Genomic DNA, 26,588 nt, shown 5'->3' with positions numbered 1-26,588 from the left:
CAAACCCCGAGATCCCAAACCCTGAGATCCCAAACCCCAAGATCCCAAACCCAGGGACCCCCAAACCCTGAGATCCCAAATCCTGGGACCCCCAAACCCCGAGATCCCAAATCCCAGGACCCCCAAACCTTGAGATCCCCAAACCCTGAGATCCCAAACCCCGAGATCCCAAACCCCAAGAATCCAACTCCAGGAACCCCCAAGCCCCAAGATCCCAAACTCCAGGATCCCCAAAGCCCCGAGATCCCAAATTCTGGGACCCCCCAAACCCTGAAATCCCAAACCCAGGGACCCCCAAATCCTGAGATCCCAAACCCCAAGATCCCAAACCCTGAGATCCCAAACTCCAGGACCCCCAAAACCCCAAGATCCCAAAACCTGGGACCCCCAAACCCTGAGATCCCAAACCCTGAGATCTCAAACCCCGAGATCCCAAACTCCAGGACCCCCAAACCCTGAAACCCCAAACCCCGAGATCCCAAACCCAGGGACCCCCAAATCCTGAGATCCCAAACCCCGAGATCCCAAACCCCAAGAATCCAAGTCCAGGAACCCCCAAGCCCCAAGATCCCAAACCCCAAGATCCCAAATCCTGAGATCCCAAATCCTGGGACCCCCCAAACCCTGAGATCCCAAACCCCAAGATCCCAAACCCCAAGAATCCAACTCCAGGAACCCCCAAACCCCGAGATCCCAAACCCTGAAACCCCAAATCCTGGGACCCCCAAACCCCGAGATCCCAAACCCCGAGATCCCAAACCCTGGGACCCCCAATCCCTGTTTCCCCCCCCCCCGCGGGTTTTGGGGTGCCCACCTCCATCTCGGCGCGCAGGCAGGTGTGGGGCCCGAGGCTGGGGGCCACCATGTGTGGGGTGACGGGGAAGTTGGGGGGCAGGCGGGGGCAGCGGCGCAGCAGGACGGGGTTCACCCCGCTCAGGAACTGCTCCCCGAAAAACGCGTCCTCCTGCCAGTGCTGCACCACGTACTCTGCACGGCGGGGGGGTCACACACCCCCTGGGACCCCCCAAAATCCCAGGGACCCCCCCAAACTCCTGGGACCCCCCCCATGTCCCCCCAAACTCCTGGGACCCCCCAAACTCCTGGGACCCCCCCATGTTCCCCCTGGGACCCCCTCATGCTCCTGGGAACCCCCAAACTCCTGGGACCTCCCCATGTCCCCCCTGAGGCCCCCCCAAACTCCTGGGAACCCCCCAAACTCCTGGGACCCCCCCATGTCCTCCCTGACACCCCCAAACTCCTGGGACCCCCCCGTGTCCTCCCTGACACCCCCAAACTCCTGGGACCCCCCCATGTCCTTCCTGGGACCCCCAAACTCCTGGGACCCCCCCATGTCCCCCAAAACTCCCAGGAACCCCCAAATTCCTGGGACCCCCACAATGTCACCCCAAACTCCTGGGAACCCCCAAACTCCTGGGACTCCCCCAATGTCCCCCCAAACTCCTGGGACCCCCCCCATATCCCCCCTGGCACCCCCCAAACTCCTGGGACCCCCTTATGTCTTTCCTGGGACACCCCAAGCTCCTGGGACTCCCCAATGTCCCCCCAAACTCCTGGGACCCCCCCAAACTCCTGAGACCCCCCCTACGTCCCCCCTGACACCCCCCAAACTCCTGGGACCCCCCATGTCCCCCCTGGCAACCCCAAACTCCTGGGACACCCCCAAAATCCTGGGACCTCCCCAAGCTCCTGAGACCTCCCATGTCCCCCCTGATACCCCCAAACTCCTGGGACCCCCCCCATGTCCCCCCTGATACCCCCAAACTCCTGGGACACCCCCAAACTCTTGGCACATCCCCCAAGCTCCTGGGACCTCCCCAAGCTCCTGAGATCCCCCCATGTCCCCCCTGACACCCCTAAACTCCTGGGACCCCCCCATGTTCCCCCCTGGGACCCCCTCATGCTCCTGGGAACCCCCAAACTCCTGGGACTCCCCCATGTCCTCCCTGGGACCCCCCAAACTCCTGGGACACCCCCAAACTCCTGGGACCCCCTTACGTCCTTCCTAGGACACCCAAACTTCTGGGACTCCCCAAATGTCCCCCCAAACTCCTGGGACCCCCCCAAACTCCTGGGACCCCCCCATGTCCTCCCTGACACCCCCAAACTCCTGGGACCCCCCCATGTCCTTCCTGGGACCCCCAAACTCCTGGGACCCCCCCATGTCCTTCCTGGGACCCCCAAACTCCTGGGACCCCCCCATGTCCCCCAAAACTCCCAGGAACCCCCAAATTCCTGGGACCCCCACAATGTCACCCCAAACTCCTGGGAACCCCCAAACTCCTGGGACTCCCCCAATGTCCCCCCAAACTCCTGGGACCCCCCATGTCCCCCCTGGCAACCCCAAACTCCTGGGACACCCCCAAAATCCTGGGACCTCCCCAAGCTCCTGAGACCTCCCATGTCCCCCCTGATACCCCCAAACTCCTGGGACACCCCCAAACTCTTGGCACATCCCCCAAGCTCCTGGGACCTCCCCAAGCTCCTGAGATCCCCCCATGTCCCCCCTGACACCCCTAAACTCCTGGGACCCCCCCATGTTCCCCCCTGGGACCCCCTCATGCTCCTGGGAACCCCCAAACTCCTGGGAACCCTCCAAACTCCTGGGACTCCCCCATGTCCCCCCAAACCCCTGGGATCCCCCCATGTTCCCCCTGGGCCCCCCAAACTCCTGGGACTCCCCAAATGTCCCCCCAAAATCCTGGGACCCCCCCAAACTCCTGGGACTCCCCCAAACTCCTGGGACCCCCCCATGTCCCCCCTGGCACCCCCCAAACTCCTGAGCCCCCCCCGTGTCCCCCCTGGAGCCCCCCAAACTCCTGGGACCCCCCCATGTCCCCCCTGGAGCCCCCCAAACTCCTGGGACCCCCCCGTGTCCCCCCTGGAGCCCCCCAAACTCCTGGGACCCCCCCATGTCCCCCCTGGGATCCCCAAACTCCTGGGACCCCCCCATGTCCCCCCCGGGACCCCCAAACTCTTGGATTCCCCCCAAACTCCTGAGACCCCCCCATATCCCCCCTGGGACCCCCAAACTCCTAGGACCCCCCCCCATATACACCCTGACACCCCCAAACTCCTGGGACCTCCCCAAGCTCCTGAGATCTCCCATGTCCCCCCTGAGACCCCCAAACTCCTGGGACTGTTCCCAGACCCCGTCACACCCCCAAACTCCTGGGACACCCCCAAACACCTGGGACCTCCCCAAGCTCCTGAGACCCCCCCATATACACCCTGACACCCCCAAACTCCTGGGACACCCCCAAACTCCTGGGACCCCCCCATCTCTCCCCAATGTCCCCCCAAACTCCTGGGACCCCCCCGTGTCCCCCCCCGGGACCCCCAAACTCCTGGGACCCCCCCGTGTCCCCCCCGGGACCCCCAAACTCCTGGGACCCCCCCGTGTCCCCCCCGGGACCCCCGAAGCCCCTCACCGGTGACGGGGGTGTGGAAGCCCCTGAACACGCCCGACAGGGCCTCCAGGCTGGGCCACGAACACGGACGGGCCAGGAACCCCCGGAGCCTGGCTTCCAGATTGCTGGGGACATTGGGGGGACAGGGGGGACATTGGGGGGATATTGGGGACATTGGGGACATTGGGGACATTGGGGACATTGGGGGGATATTGGGGGACATTGGGGGGACATTGGGGGACATTGGGGGGATATTGGGGGACATTGGGGGGACATTGGGGGACATTGGGGGGATATTGGGGACATTGGGGGGACATTGGGGGGACATTGGGGGGATATTGGGGGACATTGGGGGCACATTGGGGGGACATTGGGGACATTGGGGGACATTGGGGGGACATTGGGGGACATTGGGGGACATTGGGGGGACATTGGGGACATTGGGGGGACATTGGGGGGACATTGGGGGACAGTGGGGGACATTGGGGGGACATTGGGGACATTGGGGGGACATTGGGGACATTGGGGGACATTGGGGGACATTGGGGGGACATTGGGGGGACAGTGGGGGACATTGGGGGGACATTGGGGGGACATTGGGGGGACAGTGGGGGACATTGGGGACATTGGGGGGACATTGGGGACATTGGGGGGACATTGGGGGGACATTGGGGGGACATTGGGGGACATTGGGGGGACATTGGGGACATTGGGGGACATTGGGGGGACATTGGGGACATTGGGGGGACATTGGGGGGACATTGGGGACATTGGGGGACATTGGGGGACATTGGGGGGACATTGGGGACATTGGGGGGACATTGGGGGGACATTGGGGGACATTGGGGGGACATTGGGGGGGCATTGGGGACATTGGGGGGACATTGGGGGGACATTGGGGACATTGGGGGGACATTGGGGGGGCATTGGGGGGACATTGGGGGACATTGGGGGGGACATTGGGGGACATTGGGGACATTGGGGGGACATTGGGGGGACATTGGGGGGAGATTTGGGGTCAGGGTCCCTCAGAGGTCCCTCCGGGGTCAGGGGTCAGGGGTCAGGGGTCACTCACGCCGCGCTGCCCCGCAGGTAAAAGGCCGCGCTCTTGGCCAGGGAGTAGCTCAGGTCGGGGTCCAGGGGGGTCCCGAGGGGCAGCGCCCAGGGCAGCCCGGGGGCAAACGGGGCCAGCCTGGGGGCAACAAACACCTCAGGGTGGCAACAAACACCCCCGGGGGTAACAACCCACCCAGGGGGGTAACAACCCCCCCAGGGCAGCCCGGGGGCAAACGGGGCCAGCCTGGGGGCAACAAACACCTCAGGGGGGCAATAAACACCCCCAGGGGTAACAACCCCCCCAGGGTAGCCCGGGGGCAAACGGGGCCAGCCTGGGGGCAACAAACACCTCAGGGGGGCAATAAACACCCCCGGGGGTAACAACCCCCCCAGGGCAGCCCGGGGGCAAACGGGGCCAGCCTGGGGGCAACAAACACCTCAGGGGGGCAATGAACACCTCAGGGGGGCAATAACACCCTCAGGAGGGGCAATAAACCCTGTCCCTCACCTGTGCAGGTGCCCCTGTCCCCTGTCCCTCACCTGTCCAGATGACAATGATCCCCAGGAGGTGACAATGCCAATGACACCTGTCCCTCACCTGTCCAGGTGCCCTGTCCCTCACCTGTACAGGTGCCCTGTCCCTCACCTGTACCTCCTTCTCCTGTCCCTCACCTGTCCAGGTGCCCTGTCCCTCACCTGTACCTCCTTCTCCTGTCCCTCACCTGTCCAGTGTCCCCTGTCCCTCACCTGTACCTCCTCCTCCTGTCCCTCACCTGTCCAGGTGCCCATGTCCCCTGTCCCTCACCTGTCCAGGTGCCCTATCCCCTGTGCCTCACCTGTGCAGGTGCAATCCCACCTGTCCCTCACCTGTCCAGGTGCCCTATCCCCTGTGCCTCACCTGTACCTCCTCCTCCTGCCCCCCACCTGTCCAGGTGCCAATCCCACCTGTCCCTCACCTGTGCAGGTGCAATCCCACCTGTCCCTCACCTGTACCTCCTCCTCCTGTCCTTCACCTGTCCAGGTGCCAATATCACCCATCCCTCACCTGTCCAGGTGCCACTGTCCCCTGTCCCTCACCTGTGCAGGTGCCATGCCAACATCCCCTGTCCCTCATCTGTGCAGGTGCAATCCCACCTGTCCCTCACCTGTCCAGGTGCCCATGTCCCCTGTCCCTCACCTGTCCAGGTGCCAACATCCCCTGTCCCTCACCTGTCCAGGTGCAATATCACCCATCCCTCACCTGTACCTCCTCCTCCTGTCCCTCACCTGTCCAGGTGCCCTGTCCCTCACCTGTACCTCCTCCTCCTGTCCCTCACCTGTCCAGTGTCCCCTGTCCCTCACCTGTACCTCCTCCTCCTGTCCCTCACCTGTCCAGTGTCCCACCTGTCCCTCACCTGTGCAGGTGCAATCCCCCCTGTCCCTCACCTGTCCAGTGTCCCCTGTCCCTCACCTGTCCAGGTGCCCTGTCCCTCACCTGTACCTCCTCCTCCTGTCCCTCACCTGTACAGTGTCCCCCCTGTCCCTCACCTGTACCTCCTCCTCCTGTCCCTCACCTGTCCAGTGTCCCACCTGTCCCTCACCTGTACCTCCTCCTCCTGTCCCTCACCTGTCCAGTGTCCCACCTGTCCCTCACCTGTGCAGGTGCAATCCCCCCTGTCCCTCACCTGTGCAGGTGCAATCCCCCCTGTCCCTCACCTGTGCAGGTGCAATCCCCCCTGTCCCTCACCTGTACCTCCTCCTCCTGTCCCTGAGGAGGCTCCGCCGCAGCCGCCGCAGCCGCGGGTGTTGCTCCATGGCGGGGGTGGTGGCTGGGGGGTGACACGGGGGGGTGTCACCCTCGGGGTCACACCTGGGGGGTCCCCAGGTGTCCCCAGGGTGTCCCCAAGGTGTCCCCAAGGTGTCCCCGGGGTCACCTGTGCCCTCGGGCAGGTCCCAGGTGCCGTAACCCTCCAGCCAGCGGTAGCACGGGAAGTGGAAGGGGCCGGGGGCGAGGTCAGCGGGGTCAGCGGGGTCACCGGGGGGGTCACCTGGGGGGGACAACGACACACACGGGGTCAGGGGGGTCACCTGGGGGGGACAACACACACGGCGTCACCTGGGGGGGTCACGGGGGTCATCTGGAGGTCATTGGGGTCACCTGAGGGGTCACTGCTGTCACCTGTGAGGTCATTGGTGTCACCTGTGATGTCATTGATGTCACCTGTGATGTCACTGGTGTCACCTGTGATGTCATTTGTGTCACCTGTGATGTCACTGGTGTCACCTGTGATGTCACTGACACCACCTGTGATGTCATTTGTGTCACTTGTGATGTCATTGATGTCACCTGTGATGTCATTGGTGTCACCTGTGATGTCATTGATGTCACCTGTGATGTCACTGACACCACCTGTGACGTCATTTGTGTCACTTGTGATGTCATTGATGTCACCTGTGAGGACATAACTGTCATCTGTGATGTCACTGACACCACCTGTGATGTCATTGAAGTCACTTGTGATGTCGCTGATGTCACCTGTGACGTCATTGGTGTCACCTGTGATGTCACAGCTGTCACCTCTGCTGACACTGACACCACTTGAGATGTCATAAGCCACCTGTGACGTCACAGGTGTCACCTGTGATGTCATGGGCGTCACCTGTGAGCTCATGGGTGTCACCTGTGATGTCAATGATATCACCCGTGATGTCATTGGTGTCACCTGTGATGTCATTGGTGTCACCTGTGATGTCATTACTGTCACCTGTGATGTCATTGATGTCACCTGTGGTATTATTTGTGTCACCTGTGATGTCATTGATGTCACCTGTGATGTCACTGGTGTCACCTGTACTCACAGTGATGTCACCTGTGATGTCAGTGATGTCACCTGTGATGTCATTGGTGCCACCTGTGATGTCATTGATGTCACCCGTGATGTCATTGGTGCCACCTGTGATGTCATTGGTGTCACCTGTGATGTCATTGGTGCCACCTGTGATGTCAGTGATGTCACCTGTGGTGTTGGTGACGTCATCACCTCTGCAGGTGACATCAGATGTGTCACCTGTGGTGTCATTGGTGTCACCTGTGATGTCATTGGTGTCACCTGTGGTGTTGGTGACATCACCTGTAGAGGTGATGACATCACCTGTGATGTCATTGGTGTCACCTGTGGTGTTGGTGACATCACCTGCAGGGGTGATGACATCACCTGTGATGTCACTGGTGTCACCTATGGTGTCATTAATGTCACCTGTGACGTCACTGGTGTCACCTGCGATGTCAGCCGTGTCACCTGCAGAGGTGATGACATCACCTGTGACGTCACTGGTGTCACCTGTGGTGTCGGTGACGTCACCTGCAGGGGTGATGACATCACCTGTGATGTCACTGGTGTCACCTGCGATGTCACTGGTGTCACCTGCGATGTCAGCCGTGTCACCTGCAGTGGTGATGACGTCACGGGTGACGTCACAGCCGTCCCCTGCGGTGCCAGGGCCCTCACCTGCGGCATCCTCGGGCTCCTCCTCCTCTTCCTCCTCCTCCTCCTCCTCCTCTTCCTCAGGTTCCTCCTCCTCCTGCTCAGGCTCCTCCTCCTCCTCCTCACTGTCCCCTTCCTCCTCCTCCTCCTCCTCCTCCTCCTCCTCCTCCTCCTCCTCCTCCTCCTCTTCCTCCTCCTCGTCCCCGCTGTCACCGTCCCCTTCCTCCTCCTCCTCCTCCTCCTCCTCTTCATCCAGGGGGTCCCTGGGGGGGTCCCCGAGGGGGTCCCTCCCCCCCCACACCACGAGGGTCTCCAGGAACCAGGAGGTGTCGGGGACCCCCCGGCGGGGACACTTGTGCACCCGGGCCACCAACAGCCGGCCCAGGGGGCGGGGCACCTCCAGCAGGTAATCTGTCACCTGGGGGGACATTGGGGACATTGGGGGGACATTGGGGACATTGGGGGGACATTGGGGACATTGGGGACATTGGGGGGGCATTGGGGGACATTGGGGACATTGGGGACATTGGGGGGACATTGGGGGGGCATTGGGGGACATTGGGGACATTGGGGACATTGGGGACATTGGGGGGACATTGGGGGACATTGGGGACATTGGGGACATTGGGGACATTGGGGACATTGGGGACATTGGGGGGACATTGGGGGGACATTGGGGACATTGGGGGACATTGGGGGGACATTGGGGGGACATTGGGGACATTGGGGGGACATTGGGGGGACATTGGGGGGACATTGGGGGGATTGGGGGACATTGGGGGGACATTGGGGGGACATTGGGGGGACATTGGGGACATCAGGAGCACACTGAGGGCACTGTGTCATTGTCCCCACAGCAGGTGCTGGGTCAGTGTCACCGTCACTGTCACCATCACCAGCTCACCCTCGGCACTGCCACCTTCGCTGCCATCACTGTCACCATCACCGTGTCACCACTGTCACCACGGCTGTGTCATCACCATCACCAGGCCACCGCTGTCACCATGGCTGTGCCACCACTGTTACCACCACCAGGCCACTCTTGTCACCATCACTGTGTCACTGCTGTCATCAAGGCTGTGTCACCATCACCAGGCCACCACTGTCACCATGGCTGTGTCACCGTTGTCACCAAGGCTGTGTCACCATCACCAAGCCACTCTTGTCACCATCACTGTGTCACCACGGCTGTGTCACCATCATTGCGTCACTGCTGTCATCAAGGCTGTGTCACCATCACCGTGTCACCGTTGTCACCGTTGCTGTGTCACCACTGCCACCAAGGCTGTGTCACCATTGCTGTGTCACTGTTGTCACCATCACTGCCACCATTGTCACCGAGGCTGTGTCACCGTCACCAGGCCACTGTTGTCACCATCACTGTGTCACTGTTGTCACCGTCACCAGGACACTCTTCTCACCATCACTGTGTCACCATCAGTGGGCCACACTTGTCACCAAGGTTGTGTCACCATCACTGTGTCACCATTGTCACCGTGGTTGTGTCACCATCACCAGGCCACCATTGTCACCATCCCTGTGTCACCGTTGTCACCATGGCTGTGTCACCATCACCGGGCCACTCTTGTCACCATCACTGTGTCACCATCACCAGGCCACCATTGTCACCATGGCTGTGTCACCGTTGTCACCGTGGCTGTGTCACCATCGTCACCATCACTGTGTCACCATCACCAGGCCACCACTGTCACCATGGCTGTGTCACCATAGTCACCATCACTGTGTCACCATCACCAGGCCACCACTGTCACCATCACTGTGTCACCATAGTCACTGCGGGTGTGTCACCATCACCAGGCCACCGTTGTCACCGTGGCTGTCACCATGGCTGTGTCACTGTTGTCACCATGGCTGTGCCACCATCGTCACCGTCACCAGGCCACTCTTGTCACCATCACTGTGCCACCATTGTCACCAAGGCTGTGTCACCGTCACCAGGCCACCATTGTCACCGTGGCTGTGTCACCATTGTCACCATCACTGTGTCACCATTGTCACCAAGGCTGTGTCACCAAGGCTGTGTCACCGTTGTCACCATCACTGTGTCACCATTGTCACCAAGGCTGTGCCACCATTGTCACCATCACCGTGTCACCGTTGTCACCATCGCTGTGTCACTGTTGTCACCATGGCTGTGTCACCATCACCAGGCCACTGCTGCCACTGCCACCGCTGTCACCATCACCAGGCCACCGTTGTCACCATCAGTGTGTCACCATTGTCACCAAGGCTGTGTCACCATGGCTGTGTCACCATCGCCAGGTCACCATTGTCACCATCACTGTGTCACCATCACCGGGCCACTCTTGTCACCGTGGCTGTGTCACCATCACCAGGCCACCGTTGTCACCGCCACCGTTGTCACCGTCACCGTGTCACCGTTGTCACCATCGCTGCGTCACCATCGTCACCATGGCTGTGTCAGCATCACCAGGTCACCGTTGTCACCGTCACCAGGCCACCGCTGTCACCGTCACCAGGCCAGCGCTGTCACCGTCACCAGGCCACCGCTGCCCCCACCTTGCTGTGCCACCACCACCTCTGTCACCATCCCCGGGTCACCGTCGCTGGGTCACCGTCACCAGCACCCGCTGGGGAACAACGGCACCGTGTCACCTCTGCCACACCCCCGTGTCACCTCCCTGTGTCACCACCCCTGTCACCTGTGTCATCACCCCGGTGTCCCCATCCCTGTGTCACCATCCCTGTCCCCGTGTCCCCATCCCTGTCACCACTGTCACATCCCAATGTCCCCCACCCCTGTCACCACTGTCACATCACGGTGCCACAACCCCGATGTCCCCATCCCTGTCACCAGTGTCACATCCCTGTGTCACCATTGCTGTGTCACCACCCCTGTCACCACTGTCACAACCCTGATATCCCCACCCCTGTCACCACTGCCACATCTCCGTGTCCCCATCCCAATGTCACCACCCCTGTCCCCGTGTCCCCACCCCTGTCACCACTGCCACATCTCCGTGTCCCCATCCCTGTGTCCCCATCCCTGTCACCTCTATCACCTCCCTGTGTCACCACCCCTGTCACCACTGTCACATCACAGTGTCACAACCCTGATGTCCCCATCCCTGTCACCTCTGTCACATCCCCGTGTCACCACCCCTGTCCCTCCATCCCTGTCCCTGTGTCCCCATCCCTGTCCCTGTGTCCCCACCCCTGTCACCACTGTCACGTCCCTGTGTCCCCACCCCTGTCCCTGTGTCCCCATCCCTCTCACTAGTGTCACATCATGGTGTCACCACTCCTGTGTCACCCTCCCTGTCCCCAATGTCACCACCCCAATGTCCCCACCCCAACGTCCCCATTGCTGTGTCACCACCCCTGTCCCCGATGTCACCATCCCCATGTCCCCACCCCGTCCCCAATGTCCCCATTGCTGTGTCACCCTCCTTATCCCCAATGTCACCAGCCCAGTGTCACCACCCCAGTGTCCCCAATGTCACCACCCCCACGTCCCCACCTCGTCCCCAACGTCACCACTGCTGTGTCACCACCCCAGTGTCCCCAATGTCACCATCCCTGTGTCACCCTCCCTGCCCCAATGTCCCCACCCTGGTGTCCCCACCCCATCCCCAATGTCCCCATTGCTGTGTCACCACCCCTGTCCCCAATGTCACCACCACTTGTCCCTGCCCCTGTCCCCAATGTCACCACTGCTGTGTCCCCACCCCTGTCCCCAGTGTCACCACTGCTGTGTCACCATCCCAGTGTCACCATCCTTGCCACCACTGTCACCACTGCTGTGTCACTACCTGTGTCACCACCCCAGTGTCCCCAATGTCACCACCACTTGTCCCCATCCCTGTCTCCAATGTCCCCACTGCTGTGTCACCACCCCAGTGTCCCCATCCCTGTGTCCCCACCCCTGTCCCCAACGTCACCATCCTGGTGTCACTACCCCTGTCCCCATCCCTGTCCCCAATGTCCCCACTGCTGTGTCACCCTCCCTGTCCCCAATGTCACCACCCCTGTGTCCCCACCCTGCCCCCAATGTCCCCACCCCTGTGTCCCCATGTCCCCAGCGTCACCACTGCTGTGTCACCACCCCCGTGCCACCCTCCCTGTCCCCAATGTCCCCATTGCTGTGTCCCCACCTCTGTCCCCAATGTCCCCATTGCTGTGTCCCCACCTCTGTCCCCAATGTCCCCATTGCTGTGCCACCCTCCCTGTCCCCAATGTCCCCACTGCTGTGCCACCCTCCCTGTCCCCAGTGTCCCCACCCCGTGTCCCCACCCCTGTCCCCGCCCTGCCGGGGATGGCGACACCGTCCCCGTGTCCCCAAGGCCACCCCCGGGGTCACCCGGCCCGGCCCCGCCCTGGGTGTCACCCTCATGGCACCCCCGGGCCACCAAAAGGGACACAGGGGCCACCAAAGGGACACAGGTGCCACCAAAGGGACACAGGGGCCACCAAAAGGGACAGAGGTGTCATTAAAAGGGACAGAGGTGCCACTAAAAGGGACCCAGGTGTCACTAAAAGGGACCCAGATGTCACCAAGACCCCCCCCAAAAGGGACTCAGGTGTCACTAAAAGGGACCCAGGTGCCAATAAAAGGGACTCAGGTGTCACCCAAAGGGACAGAGGTGCCACTAAAAGGGACTCAGGTGTCATTAAAAGGGACCCAGGTGTCACCAAAAGGGACACAGGTGCCACCAACCCCCTTAAAAGGGACACAAGTGCCACTAAAAGGGACTCAGGTGCCACTAAAAGGGACCCAGGTGTCCCCAAAAGGGACACAGGTGCCACCAAAGGGACACAGGTGTCCCCAAAAGGGACACAGGGGCCACCAAAAGGGACACAAGTGCCACCAAAATGGACAGAGGTGTCATTAAAAGGGACCCAGGTGTCACCAAAAGGGACCCAGGTGTCACCAAAAGGGACCCAGGTGCCACCAGAAGGGACCCAGGTGTCCCCAAAGGGACACAGGTGTCACTAAAAGGGACCCAGATGTCATCAAGACCCCCCCAAAAGGGACTCAGGTGTCCCCAAAAAGGACAAAGGTGCCCCCAGAAGGGACAGAGGTGCCACCAACCCCCCCAAAAGGGACAGAGGTGCCACCAAAGGGACCCAAGTGCCACCAAGACCCCCCCCAGAAAGGACAGAGATGTCCCCAGCCCCCCACAAGGGTGACCAGGACCCCCCCAGGAACCCCCTCAAACACCTCCAGGACCCCCCAGACCCCTCCAGGACCCTCCAGACCCTCCTTAAATCCCCCCCAGACCCCCTCAAACACCTCCAGGACCCCCCAGACCCCTCCAGGACCCTCCAGACCCCTCCAGGACCCTCCAGACCCCCCTTAAACCCCTCCAGGACCCCCCAGATCCCCCCAGGGCCCCCCAGACCCTCCTTAACCCCCCCCCAGACCCCCTCAAATCCCTCCAGGACCCCCCAGACCCCCCTTAAACCCCCTCCAGATCCCCCTCAAACCCCTCCAGGACCCCCCAGACGCTCCTCAACCCCCCCCAGGACCTCCCAGGAATCCCCAAACCCCCCTCAGAACCCTCCAGCCCCCCCCTTAGGGATGACCAGGCCCCTCCAGGACCCCCCCAGATCCCTCTCAACCCCCCCAAACCCTCCCAGACCCCCCCAGACCTCCCCAGACCCCCTCCAGGACCCCCCAGGAACCTCCAGAACCCCCTCAAACCCTCTCAGACCCCCTCCAGGACCCCCTTAGACCCCCCTAAACCCCCCTCAAACCCCCTCAGACATCCTCCAGGACCCCCCCAGGAACCTCCAGACCCCCCTCAAACCCTCCCAGACCCCATCCAGGACCCCCCAGAAACCCCCAGAACCCCCTCAAACCCTCCCAGACCCCCTCCAGGACTCCCTTAGACCCCCCTAAACCCCCCTCAAACCCCCTCAGACCCCCTCCAGGACCCCCCAGACCCCCCTCAAACCCTCCTAGACCCCCTCCAGGACCCCCCAGACCCCCCTAAACCCCCTCAAACCCCTCAGACCCCCTCCAGGACCCCCCAGACCCTCTTAGGGCTGACGAGGCCTCCCCGTGCCCCCCATCCCCCTGGCCCCCCGGCCCTCTCTCACCGCCCCGCAGCCGAAGTCGGGCCCCCATCGGTCCAGGGGTGTCCTGGGGCTGCTGCCGCGGGTGCCCACGAGGGTGAGGGCGATGGCGTCGCCGGTGCCGGCGGCGGGAGCGGTGCCGGTGCGGACCCGCACCCGGTACACGGCGGCCATGGCGGCGCCCGGCCCGCTGAGGGGAGTGACTGACAGCGGGCGGCGACCAATCGGGGCGCGCCCCGCGCGCCTCCGGGCCAATGGCGGCGCGCCCCGCGGGGGCGGCGGCCAATTGGCGGCGGGAGGGGGCGGGATCGGCGTGCGTCACTTCCGGCGTCACTTCCGGGCGCGATGGACCCCGAGTTCGACGATGTGGTGGCGGTCGAGGATCTGATGGTGAGGCCACGCCCCTCCCCCGGAGAGGACACGCCCCCCTCGGGGGGCCACGCCCACCCCCGGACACCCCCCCACCCAAAACCAGCCGCGACCCCCCTCCCGGCCACGCCCCCTTCGGGCCCGGCCCGGGACCCCCCTTTCGGGCGGTGGGCGTGGTCACAGCGCGGGTCACGCCCCTCGCGTTGGCCACGCCCCATCCGGGGACCTCCCCCGGTGTGGCCCCGCCCACTTTATGGGGAAGCCACGCCCCCAATTGGAAAAGCCACGCCCCCCAGTGCTCCCAGTGCCCCTCCAGTAACCCCCCAGTAGCTCCCCAGTATCCTCCCCAGTGCTTCCAGTGCTCCCAGTCCCTCCCATCCCCCCGTGACCCCTCTGACACCCACCTCATGGGGAGGCCACGCCCCTCCCCGGGATGACACGCCCCCCTTTGGGCCCGGGACCCCCTTCAGGGTGAGGTGGGCGTGGACACGCCCCCAGGCCACGCCCCAGCCGTCCTTTCCACGCCCCCAATTGTGATGAAACCACGCCCCCATCTGGATAGCTGGGTGTGGCCACCGCCCACTTGTGCGGAAGCCACGCCCACATGGCGAAATGGCCACGCCCCCCGTGCCCCCCCAGTCCTCCCAGTGCCCTCCCAGTAACCCCCCAGTAGCTCCCCAGTATCCTCCCAGTGCTCCCAGTGCCCTCCCAGTATCCCCCAGTACACCGCAGCCCCTTCCAGTTACCTCCCAGTGTCTTCCCAGTGCCCTCCCAGTATCTCCCAGTGCTCCCAGTACCCTCCCAGTAAGCCCCTGGTAGCTCCCCAGTATCTTTCCAGTGTCCCCCAGTGCTCCCAGTGCCCCTCCCAGTCACCTCCCAGTGCTCCCAGTGTCTTCCCAGTACTCTCCCAGTACTCTCCCAGTATCCCCCAGTGCTCCCAATGCCCTCCCAGTATCCCCCAGTGCCCCCCCAGTGTCTTCTCAGTGCCGTCCCAGTGCCCCCCCAATGCTCCCAGTGCCCTCCCAGTAACCCCCCAGTAGGTCCCCAATATCCTCCCAGTGCTCCCAGTGCCCTCCCAGTATCCCCCAGTGCTTCCAATCCCCTTCCAGTAACTTCCCAGTGTCTTGCCAGTACTCTCCCAGTATCCTCCCAGTAACCCCTCATTAGCTCCCCAGTATCCCCCAGTGCTCCCAGTGTCTTCCCAGTAACCTTCCAGTGTCTTCCCAGTGCCCTCCCAGTGCCCCCCCCACTGCTCCCAGTGCCCTCCCAATGCCCCCCCCACTGCTCCCAGTGCCCTCCCAGTATCCCCCAGTGCTCCCAGTATCCTCCCAGTAACCTTCCAGTGCCCTCCCAGTATCCCCCAGTGCTCCCAGTGCCCTCCCAGTATCCCCCAGTGCTCCCAGTGCCCTCCCAGTATCCCCCAGTGCTCCCCCATCCCCTCCCAGTAACCTTCCAGTGTCTTCCCAGTGCCTTCCCAGTATCCCCCAGTGCTCCCAGTATCCTCCCAGTAACCCCCCACTGTCTTCCCAGTCACCTTCCAGTGCCCCCCCAGTGCTCCCAGTGCCCATCCAGTGACCCCCCAGTCTGTCCACCCCACTGCCCCTGTTCCGGGACCCCCCCCATTGCCAGTGTGCCCCCCACTGCCCCCAGACCCCCCCCCTGCCCCCCAACCCCCCCTGCCCCCCCGTGTCCCCCCCGTGTCCCCCCCAATGTCCCCCCCAATGTCCCCAATGTCCCCAATGTCCCCCAATGTCCCCAATGTCCCCCCAATGTCCCCCAATGTCCCCCCAATGTCCCCCCAATGTCCCCCAATGTCCCCCAATGTCCCCAATGTCCCCAATGTCCCCCAATGTCCCCCCAATGTCCCCCCAATGTCCCCCCAATGTCCCCAATGTCCCCAAATGTCCCCAATGTCCCCCAATGTCCCCAATGTCCCCCCCAATGTCCCCCCAATGTCCCCCCAATGTCCCCAATGTCCCCCAATGTCCCCCAATGTCCCCAATGTCCCCCCAATGTCCCCAATGTCCCCCAATGTCCCCAATGTCCCCAATGTCCCCCAATGTCCCCCCAATGTCCCCCCAATGTCCCCCCAATGTCCCCAATGTCCCCAATGTCCCCAATGTCCCCCAATGTCCCCAATGTCCCCCCAATGTCCCCCCAATGTCCCCCCAATGTCCCCAATGTCCCCCAATGTCCCCCAATGTCCCCAATGTCCCCCCAATGTCCCCAATGTCCCCAATGTCCCCAATGTCCCCCAATGTCCCCCAATGTCCCCCCAATGTCCCCCCAATGTCCCCCCAATGTCCCCAATGTCCCCCAATGTCCCCAATGTCCCCAATGTCCCCCCAATGTCCTCAATGTCCCCCCCAATGTCCCCCCAATGTCCCCAATGTCCCCCCAATGTCCCCAATGTCCCCAATGTCCCCCAATGTCCCCCCAATGTCCCCCCAATGTCCCCCCAATGTCCCCCAATGTCCCCCCAATGTCCCCCCAATGTCCCCCCAATGTCCCCAATGTCCCCCAATGTCCCCAATGTCCCCCCAATGTCCCCCCAATGTCCCCAATGTCCCCAATGTCCCCCAATGTCCCCCCAGTGTCCCCCAATGTCCCCAATGTCCCCAATGTCCCCCCAATGTCCCCCAATGTCCCCCCAATGTCCCCCAATGTCCCCCCAATGTCCCCCAATGTCCCCCCCAATGTCCCCCATGTCCCCCAATGTCCCCCCCCAATCCCCCCCCCAATGTCCCCCAATGTCCCCCCCAATGTCCCCCAATGTGTCCCCCAATGTCCCCAATGTCCCCAATGTCCCCAATGTCCCCCCAATGTCCCCCCAATGTGTCCCCAATGTCCCCCAATGTCCCCCAATGTCCCCCAATGTCCCCCCAATGTGTCCCCAATGTCCCCAATGTCCCCAATGTCCCCAATGACCCCCCAATGTCCCCCCCAATGTCCCCCAATATCCCCCAATGTTCTCCCCCAATGTCCCCCCAATGTCCCCCCAATGTCCCCCAATGTCCCCCCAATGTCCCCCAATGTCCCCCCAATGTCCCCAATGTCCCCAATGTCCCCAATGTCCCCCCAATGTCCCCAATGTCCCCCCAATGTCCCCCCAATGTCCCCAATGTCCCCAATGTCCCCCCAGGCCCTGGAGCGCCGGTACGCCGAGCAGTGCCAGCGGGGCGCGGTGTCGCGGCAGAGCCGGTTCGAGTACGGGTGGGGGCTCGTGCGCAGCCCCTACGGGCAGCACGGACACGTGGCCCGCGGGGTCGCCCTGCTCGGCGGTGAGGGGCGGGGCCAGGGGGGTGGGCGGGGCCAGGGGGTGGGCGGGGCCAGGGGGGTGTGGTTGATGGGGGTGGGTGGGATAGATGGGGTGGGTGGGGTTGATGGGGTGGGTGTGGTCAATGTGGTGGGTGTGGTCAGTGGGGTGGGTGTGGTCAATGGGGTGGGTGTGGTCAATGGGGTGGGTGTGGTCAATGGGTGGGTGTGGTCAGTGGGGTGGGTGTGGTCAATGGGGGGTGGGGACGAGAGGGGTGGGTGTGGTCAGTGGGGTGGGTGTGGTCAGTGGGGTGGGTGGGGTTGATGGGGTGGGTGTGGTCAGTGGGTGGGTGTGGTCAGTGGGGTGGGTGTGGTCAGTGGGTGGGTGTGGTCAGTGGGATGAGTGGGTCAAGAGGATGGGATGGGTAGTGGTCAAGGGGATGGGTGTGGTCAATGGGGTGGGTGTGGTCAATGGGGTAGGTGTGGGTTGTGGTCGATGGGGTGGGTGGGGTGAATGGGGTGGGGTGTGGTCAGTGGGGTGGGTGTGGTCAATGGGGTGGGTGTGGTCAATGGGGTGGGTGTGGTCGATGGGGTGGGTGTGGGTCAGTGGGGTGGGTGTGGTCAATAAGGTGGGTGTGGTCATTGAGATGGGTGGGGTAGATGGGATGGGTGTGGTCAGTGGGGTGGGTGTGGTCAATGAGGTGGGTGTGGTCAGTGGGGTGGGTGTGGTCAGTGGGGGGTGGGATAGATGGGGTGGGTGTGGTCAATGAGGTGGGTGTGGTCATCGGAATGGGTGTGGTCAATGGGGTGGGTGGGGTCAGGGGGGTGGGAGGTGTGGTCAATAGGATGGGTGGGGTCAGGGGGGTAGGTGGGGTCAATGGGATGGGTGTGGTCAGTGGGGTGGGTGGGGTCAATGGGATGGGCGGGTCTCGGAGGGGTTTTGGGGCTCTCAGGGGAATTTTTGGAGTCTCTGGGGGGGTTTTGGAGTCTCTGGGGGGGGTTTTGGGGTCTCGGGGGTTTCTCGGGGGAGCTTTGGGGTCTTTGGGGATCTCAGGGGAGTTTTTGGGGGTCTCTGGGGGGTTTTTGGGGTCTCGGGGGGTCTCGGGGTGTCTCTGGTGGGTTTTGGGGTCTCAGGGGAGTGTTTGGGGTCTCGGGGGGGTCTCTGGGGGATCTCAGGGGAGTTTTGGGGTCTCTGTGGGGTCTCGGGGGGTCTTTGGGGATCTCAGGGCATTTTTGGGGGCTCGGGGGGGGTTTTGGGGTCTCAGGGGGGGTCTCTGGTGGGTTTTGGGGTCTCTGTGGGGTCTCTGTGGGGTCTCTGGTGGGTTTTGGGGTCTCTGTGGGGTCTCAGGGGAGTTTTTGGGGTCTCTGTGGGGTCTCTGTGGCGTCTCAGGGGAGTGTTTGGGGTCTCTGTGGGGTCTCAGGGGGTCTCTGGTGGGTTTTGGGGGTCTCTGTGGGGTCCTCAGGGGGTCTCTGGTGGGTTTTGGGGTCTCTGAGGGTCTCTGGGGGGTCTCTGAGAGGTCTCTGGGGGGGTTTTGGGGGTCTCTGTGGGGTCTCGGGGGGTTGATGTCCCTCCCCCCAGAGCTGCTGCCCGAGGCCCCCCCGGAGGAGCAGAGGGACATCGTCTTCTACCTGGCCCTGGGCAACTACCGGCTCAAGGTGGGCACGCAGCGACGGGGGGGGACACAGGTGACACAGGTGACCCACAGGTGACACAGGTGACCCACAGGTGACACAGGGGGGACAGGGGGGGACACAGGTGACATTGAGGTGACACAGGTGACCCACAGGTGACATTGAGGTGACACAGGTGACCCACAGGTGACCCACAGGTGACATTGAGGTGACACAGGTGAGACAGAGGTCACCAAGAGGTGGCACAGGTGACACAAAGGTGACCCAGGTGACACACAGGTGACCCAGAGGTGACACAGATGACCCAGAGGTGACCCAGAGGTGACACAGGTGACCCAGAGGTGACACAGGTGACCCAGGGGGGGACAGGGGGTGACACAGGTGACACAGAGGTCACCAAGAGGTGACACAGGTGACACAGGGGGGACAGGGGGTGACACAGGGGACACAGGTGACATAGAGGTGACACAGGTGAGACAGAGGTGACCCAGAGGTGACACAGGTGACACAGGGGGGACAGGGGGTGACAGAGGGGACATTGAGGTGACACAGGTGAGCCAGGTGACATACAGGTGACCCAGAGGTGACCCAGGTGACACACAGGTGACACAGGTGACATAGAGGTGACATAGGTGAGACAGAGGTGACCAAGAGGTGACACAGGTGACACACAGATGACCCAGAGGTGACACAGGTGACAATGAGGTGACACAGAGGTGACACAGGGGGGACAGGGGTGACACAGGTGACCCAGGTGAGACAGAGATGACCAAGAGGTGACACAGGTGACACAAAGGTGACCCAGGTGACACAGGGGGGACAGGGGGACCCACAGGGGACACAGGTGACACAGGTGACACTGAGGTGACACAGAGGTGACACAGGCGACACAGAGGTGACACAGGTGGGACAGGGGGTGACACAGGTGACACACAGGTGACCCAGAGCTGACACAGGTGACACAGGTGACCCAGAGGTGACACAGAGGTCACACAGGTGCCCCAGAGGTGCCCCAGAGGTGCCCCAGTTGTCCCCCATGGCAGGAGTAACGAGCGCTCCCTGTCCCACCTGGAGCGGGGAGGGGACAGGGGGTGACACAGGTGACACAGGTGACATAGAGGTGACCCAGGTGACACACAGGTGACAGAGGTGACCCAGAGGTGCCCCAGAGGTGACAGTGTTGTCCCCCTGGCAGGAGTACGAGCGCTCCCTGTCCCACCTGGAGCGGCTCCTGGCCCTGGAGCCCCAAAACTCCCAAGTGCTGCGACTGCGGAGCCGCGTCCGGAGCCGCCTGAGACGGGGTGAGGGGGGGGGGACATTGGGGGGACATTGGGGGGACATTGGGGGGATTGGGGGGACATTGGGGGGGATTGGGGGGACATTGGGGACATTGGGGGGACATTGGGGGGGACATTGGGGACATTGGGGGGACATTGGGGGGACATTGGGGACATTGGGGGGACATTGGGGGGTCACTGGGGACATTGGGGACATTGGGGGGGACATTGGGGGGTCACTGGGGACATTGGGGACATTGGGGGACATTGGGGGGACATTGGGGACATTGGGGACATTGGGGGACATTGGGGGGGACATTGGGGACATTGGGGGGGATTGGGGGGGACACTGGGGGGGATTGGGGGGGATTGGGGGGATTGGGCGGACAATTGGGGGACATTGGGGGACATTGGGGGGACATTGGGGGGACATTGGGGGACATTGGGGGACATTGGGGGGACATTGGGGGACATTGGGGACATTGGGGGACATTGGGGGGACATTGGGGGGGTCACTGGGGACATTGGGGACATTGGGGGACATTGGGGACATTGGGGGGGACATTGGGGGGGACATTGGGGGGGACATTGGGGACATTGGGGGACATTGGGGACATTGGGGGGACATTGGGGGGACATTGGGGGGGTCACTGGGGACATTGGGGGACATTGGGGGGACATTGGGGACATTGGGGGGACATTGGGGGGGACATTGGGGGGACATTGGGGGGACATTGGGGGGACATTGGGGGGTCACTGGGGGGGTCACAGGGGTCAGAGGCTCTGTGGCCCCCCCCGGTGGTCCCGACCCCCCCCCTGACCGTGTCCCCCCCCCCCCCCCGTGTCCCCCCAGAGGGTCTCCTGGGCGCCGCCATCGTGGGGGGCGTGGGTCGTGGGCGTGGCCGGGCTCCTGGGCGTGGCCATCGCGCGCGCCCGGCACTGACCCCTCCCCCCACACCCCCCCCCACATCCCCCCCACCCCCTCCTCGACCCCCCGGGGGGGAGGGGGCCAGAGCGATGACGTCACGAGGAAAAAGACACACCCCCACGCGTGACGTCAGGCGAGAGGAATCGGCACGGTGACGTCACGGGCGCGAGCGATGACGTCATCGCGACGGGTGACGTCACGATCGCCCCGGCGGTGCCCCTGGCACAGGCTGTGACGCCACTGTGACGTCACGGGCGCCGCCCCTCCCCCCAGTGCCTTGGGGGACTCCCGCGTGTCCCCCCCGCCCCTCCCCCACCCCCGAGTCCCCTCCCCCCCCCGGCCCCTCCCTCCCCCCCCGCTGTAAATAAACCTCGATCGGCTCCGCGTGACGTCACCGAGGGGCGCGGGGCCTGAGGGGGGAGGAGCCTGAGGGGGGAGGGGCGCCCATCCCCCCACAGCCATTGGGGGGGAGGGGTCCGGGGGTCCGGAACGGCCCCTCCCCCCCCCACCTTTCCTGCCCCCCGTCCCCCCACCGGGGGGGGGAGAGACCTGTGGGGGGAGGGAAAGGGGAGAGACCCCCAACTGAGCCCCCCATAGTCCCCTCAGCCCCCCAAGTCTCCCCTCAGCCCCCCAAGTCTCCCCTCAGCCCCCCAAGTGTCCTCCGAGCCCCCCAAGTGTCCCCCGAGCCCCCCAATGTCCCCCGAGCCCCCCAAGTGTCCCCTCAGCCCCCCAATGTCCCCTCAGCCCCACCAAGTGTCCCCCGAGCCCCCCAATGTCCCCTCAGCCCCCCAATGTCCCCTCAGCCCCCCAAGTGTCCCCCCTAGCCCCCCAAGTGTCCCCTCAGCCCCCCCAAGTGTCCCCTCAGCCCCCCAAGTGTCCCCCGAGCCCCCCAAGTGTCCCCTCAGCCCCCCAATGTACCCTCAGCCCCCCAAGTGTCCCCCTCAGCCCCCCAAGTGTCCCCCGAGCCCCCCAATATCCCCTCAGCCCCCCAAGTGTCCCCCGAGCCCCCCAATGTCCCCTCAGCCCCCCAATGTCCCCTCAGCCCCCCAAGTGTCCCTTGAGCCCCCCCAATGTCCCCCGAGCCCCCCAAGTGTTCCCTCAGCCCCCCAATGTCCCCTCAGCCCCTCAAGTGTCCCCAGAGCCCCCCAAGTGTCCCCCCAGCCCCCCAAGTGTCCCCCGAGCCCCCCAATGTCCCCTCAGGCCCCCAAGTGTTCCCTCAGCCCCCCCAAGTGTCCCCCGAGCCCCCCAATGTCCCCTCAGCCCCCCAAGTGTCCCCCCGAGCCCCCCAAGTGTCCCCTCAGCCCCCCAATGTCCCCTCAGCCCCCCAAGTGTCCCCCCGAGCCCCCCAAGTGTCCCCCTCAGGCCCCCAAGTGTCCCCTCAGCCCCCCAAGTGTTCCCCGAGCCCCCCAAAGTGTCCCCCGAGCCCCCCTCAATGTCCCCTCAGCCCCCCAAGTGTCCCCCGAGCCCCCCAATGTCCCCTCAGCCCCCCAAGTGTCCCCCGAGCCCCCCACTGTCCCCTCAGCCCCCCAAGTGTCCCCTCAGCCCCCCAAGCTTCTCCTCAGCCCCCCAATGTCCCCCTCAGCCCCTCAAGTGTCCCCAAAGCCCCCCCAAGTGTCCCCCCAGCCCCCCAAGTGTCCTTCGAGCCCCCCAAGTGTCCCCTCAGCCCCCCAAGTTTCCCCTCAGCCCCCCAAATGTCTCCCCAGCCCCCCAGTGTCCCCTCAGCCCCCCCAAGTGTCCCCCGAGCCCCCCAAGTGTCCCCCTCCCCCCCCCGCCGTTTTTGGGGGTCCCTCCCCCCCCTTCGCCCCTCCCCCTCCCCCCAATTTGCGTCAACAGGAAGGTGTCCGGGGGTGGGGGAGGGGCGGAGGGACCCCTTGGGTCCCCCCCTGGGGGGGGAGGGGCGGGGGGGGCAGGAAGGGGGGAGGGGGCGCGCCCGGACACCTGGTTCCTTCCTGAGGGGGGGGAGGGGCGGGGGGGGGCACCCCCCAAACTGACCCCCCCCCGGCCCCTCCCCCACCGGGGACACACCCGCTGGGCTGGGGACGGGACTGGGATGGACTGGGACAGGGACCAGTGACACCAGTGACGGACACCAGTGACACCGGAGAGAGTGCGGGACGGGACGAGGGACACCAGTGACACCAGTGGCACCAGTGACACCAGTGGAACCAGTGCCAGTGACTGGTGATGGACACCAGTGGCACCAGCAAGGGACACCAGTGACACCAGTGACAGACACCAGAGACCCCAGCGAGGGGACACCAGTGACACCAGTGACACTCCTGACGGACACCAGTGACACCCAGTGACACCAGTGACACCAGCGAGGGACACCAGTGACACCAGTGACACCAGTGACACCAGCGAGGGACACCAGTGACACCAGGGACACCAGTGACACCAGCAGAACCAGGGACACCAGTGAGGGACACCAGTGACACCAGCAAGGACATCAGTGCCACCAGTGCCACCAGGGGACACCAGGGACACCAGCGAGGGACACCAGTGACACCAGCGAGGGACACCAGTGACACCAGTGGAACCAGTGACAGTGACCAGGGACACCAGTGACGGACACCAAGTGACAGTGACAGACACCAGTGACACCAGCAAGGGACAGCAGGGACCCCAGTGGAACCAGTGACACCAGTGCCAGTGACTGGTGACAGACACCAGTGCCACCCAGTGCCACCAGTACCAGTGACCGGTGACAGACACCAGTGCCACCAGTGCCACCAGTGACAGACACCAGTGACAGTGACCAGTGGCGGACACCAGTGACACCAACAAGGGACACCAGTGACACCAGTGACACCAGTGACACCAGTGACAGTGACTGGTGACAGGCACCAGTGGCACCAGCAAGGGACACCAGTGACGGACACCAGTGACAGCAGTGACACCAGTGGCACCAGTGCCACTCGTGACGGACAGTGGTGACACCAGTGCCAGTGACACCAGTGGCACCAGTGACACCAGTGACACCAGTGACGGACACCAGCAGCACCAGTGGCACCGGGGACATCGGTGACACCAGTGACACCAGTGACACCAGTGACAGTCACCGGTGACACCAGTGCCACCAGCACCACAAGGGACCAGTGACCAGTGACCAGCACCACCAGTGCCACCAGTGCCACCAGTGACCAGGGACCTAGCACCACCAGTGCTCCAGTGCCACCAGTGACCAGGGACCAGCACCACCAGTGGCCACCAGTGCCACCAGTGACCAGTGACCAGCACCACCAGTGCTCCCAGTGCCACAGTGACCAGTGACCAGCACCACCAGTGATCAGTGCCACCAGTGACCAGTGCTCCCAGTGCTCCCAGTGACCAGGACCAGCACCACCAGTGCCACCAGTGCCACCAGCACCACCAGTGCCCAGTGACCAGCACCACCAGTGATCAGTGCACACCAGTGACCGGGTGCTCCCAGTGCTCCCAGTGACCAGTGACCAGCACCACCAGTGACCAGTGACCAGTGACCAGCCCCACCAGTGCTCCCAGTACCACCAGAGCCACCAGTGCCCAGCACCACCAGTGCTCCCAGTGACCAGTGACCAGTGACCAGCACCACCAGTGACCAGTGCCCAGCACCACCAGTGACCAGTGCCCAGCACCACCAGTCCCCCCAGTGCCCCCCGGTTGCCCCCAGCCCCCCGTGTCCCCGATGCCCTCGGGGGTGCCGGCGTGGGCCGTGGTGGCCGCGGTGGCCGCGGGGGTGGCCGGCTGGGGCCTGGCAGTGGCCGCGGTGGCCGGGGGGGTGTGGGGGGATGGGGGGGGGCCAGGCCAGCGCCGTGGCCCGCCGTGGCCGTGACCCGGGGGCTGTGGGCAGACTGTGCCACCGACACCAGCGGGGTCACCTCCTGCGTGCCACTGGTGTCACTGGTCAGCCTGCCAGGTACGGGGGGGGGGACATTGGGGGGGATTGGGGGGGACATTGGGGGGACATTGGGGACATTGGGGACATTGGGGGGACATTGGGGGACATTGGGGGACATTGGGGGGACATTGGGGGGACATTGGGGGGACATTGGGGGGACATTGGGGGACATTGGGGGGGACATTGGGGACATTGGGGGACATTGGCGGGGACATTGGGGGGACATTGGGGGACATTGGGGGACATTGGGGGGACATTGGGGGACATTGGGGGACATTGGGGACATTGGGGGACATTGGGTGGGGACATTGGGGACATTGGGGGGACATTGGGGGACATTGGGGGACATTGGGGGGACATTGGGGGACATTGGGGGACATTGGGGGGACATTGGGGGACATTGGGGACACATTGGGGGACATTGGGGACATTGGGGGACATTGGGGGGACATTGGGGACATTGGGGGGACATTGGGGGACATTGGGGACACATTGGGACATTGGGGACATTGGGGACATTGGGGACATTGGGGGGACATTGGGGACATTGGGGGGACATTGGGGGGACATTGGGGACATTGGGGGGACATTGGGGGGACATTGGGGACATTGGGGACACATTGGGGACATTGGGGACATTGGGGGACATTGGGGGGACATTGGGGACATTGGGGACATTGGGGGACATTGGGGGGACATTGGGGACATTGGGGGGACATTGGGGGGACATTGGGGGGACATTGGGGGACATTGGGGACATTGGGGGGACATTGGGGGGACATTGGGGGGGGACACGGGGGCCCTGGGGGGGTCCCAGTTTGGGGTCTCTGGAGGGGTCCGGGGGGGGTCCCGGGGGGTCTCTGACGCCCCCCCCCGCCCCCCCCCCAGAGTACCTGCAGGGCAGCCGAGCCCTGGTGGGGGGGGGAGTCCCTTTTTTGGGGATCCTGGAGGGTCCCTGGGGCGGTCCCGATTTTGGGGGTCTCTGAGGGGTCCGGGGTGGTCCGGGGGGGGTCTCTGACTCCCCCCCTGTCCCCCCCCCCGAGTACCTGCAGGGCAGCCGAGCCCGGGGGAGGGGGTCCCGTTTTGGGGGGTCCCGTTTTTGGGGGGGCCCCTGGGGGGTTCCGGGGGGTTCCGGGGGGGTCCCGGGGGGGTCTCTGACGCCCCCCCCGTCACCTCCCGAGTCACCAGCAGGGCCCCGCCCCGGCGGCCCGGGAGGGCCGTTTTCGGGGGTCCCGCGAG

General features: G+C 64.0%; 2 protein-coding genes and 1 long non-coding RNA gene across 3 annotated transcripts in view; 2 read left to right on the top strand and 1 right to left on the bottom strand.

The window, feature by feature from the left end:
• Positions 1 to 14,179, bottom strand: part of LOC127466159 (polyunsaturated fatty acid lipoxygenase ALOX15B-like) — a gene marked incomplete at its 3' end in the record, with an annotated part of 28,321 nt that extends 14,142 nt beyond the window's left edge. Inside the window, exons 1-11 of the mRNA XM_051776766.1 lie at positions 14,033 to 14,179; positions 9,400 to 10,560; positions 8,853 to 8,944; positions 7,973 to 8,366; positions 6,895 to 6,915; positions 6,790 to 6,831; positions 6,398 to 6,511; positions 6,211 to 6,292; positions 4,504 to 4,620; positions 3,450 to 3,553; positions 815 to 987 (exon numbers count right to left, since the gene is read on the bottom strand). Coding sequence (XP_051632726.1) covers positions 815 to 987; positions 3,450 to 3,553; positions 4,504 to 4,620; positions 6,211 to 6,292; positions 6,398 to 6,511; positions 6,790 to 6,831; positions 6,895 to 6,915; positions 7,973 to 8,366; positions 8,853 to 8,891 — 1,086 coding nt within the window. The remainder of the gene's footprint in view (positions 1 to 814; positions 988 to 3,449; positions 3,554 to 4,503; positions 4,621 to 6,210; positions 6,293 to 6,397; positions 6,512 to 6,789; positions 6,832 to 6,894; positions 6,916 to 7,972; positions 8,367 to 8,852; positions 8,945 to 9,399; positions 10,561 to 14,032) is intronic.
• A 151-nt stretch (positions 14,180 to 14,330) lies between these two features.
• Positions 14,331 to 21,578, top strand: FIS1 (fission, mitochondrial 1). The gene is given in 6 exon segments (XM_051776767.1): positions 14,331 to 14,398; positions 17,520 to 17,658; positions 19,212 to 19,288; positions 20,460 to 20,565; positions 21,395 to 21,428; positions 21,430 to 21,578. Coding segments are annotated over 6 exon segments (456 nt in total). The 5' UTR covers positions 14,331 to 14,353; the 3' UTR covers positions 21,485 to 21,578.
• Positions 21,579 to 23,594: 2,016 nt separating this feature from the next.
• LOC127466162 (uncharacterized) lies at positions 23,595 to 24,690 on the top strand. Its single transcript, XR_007902625.1, has 3 exons — positions 23,595 to 23,771; positions 23,822 to 24,608; positions 24,674 to 24,690. It is a non-coding gene; the product is annotated as an uncharacterized LOC127466162 (long non-coding RNA).
• The last annotated feature ends 1,898 nt before the right edge of the window (positions 24,691 to 26,588 follow it).

Source organism: Manacus candei, unplaced genomic scaffold, assembly GCF_025592945.1.
Source record: "Manacus candei isolate 608988 ecotype Guabito, Panama unplaced genomic scaffold, ASM2559294v1 h1tg000624l, whole genome shotgun sequence".
Lineage (NCBI taxonomy): Eukaryota > Metazoa > Chordata > Aves > Passeriformes > Pipridae > Manacus > Manacus candei.
The sequence above is the reverse complement of the archived record's forward strand: the minus strand, read 5'-3'. Positions and strand labels throughout refer to the sequence as shown.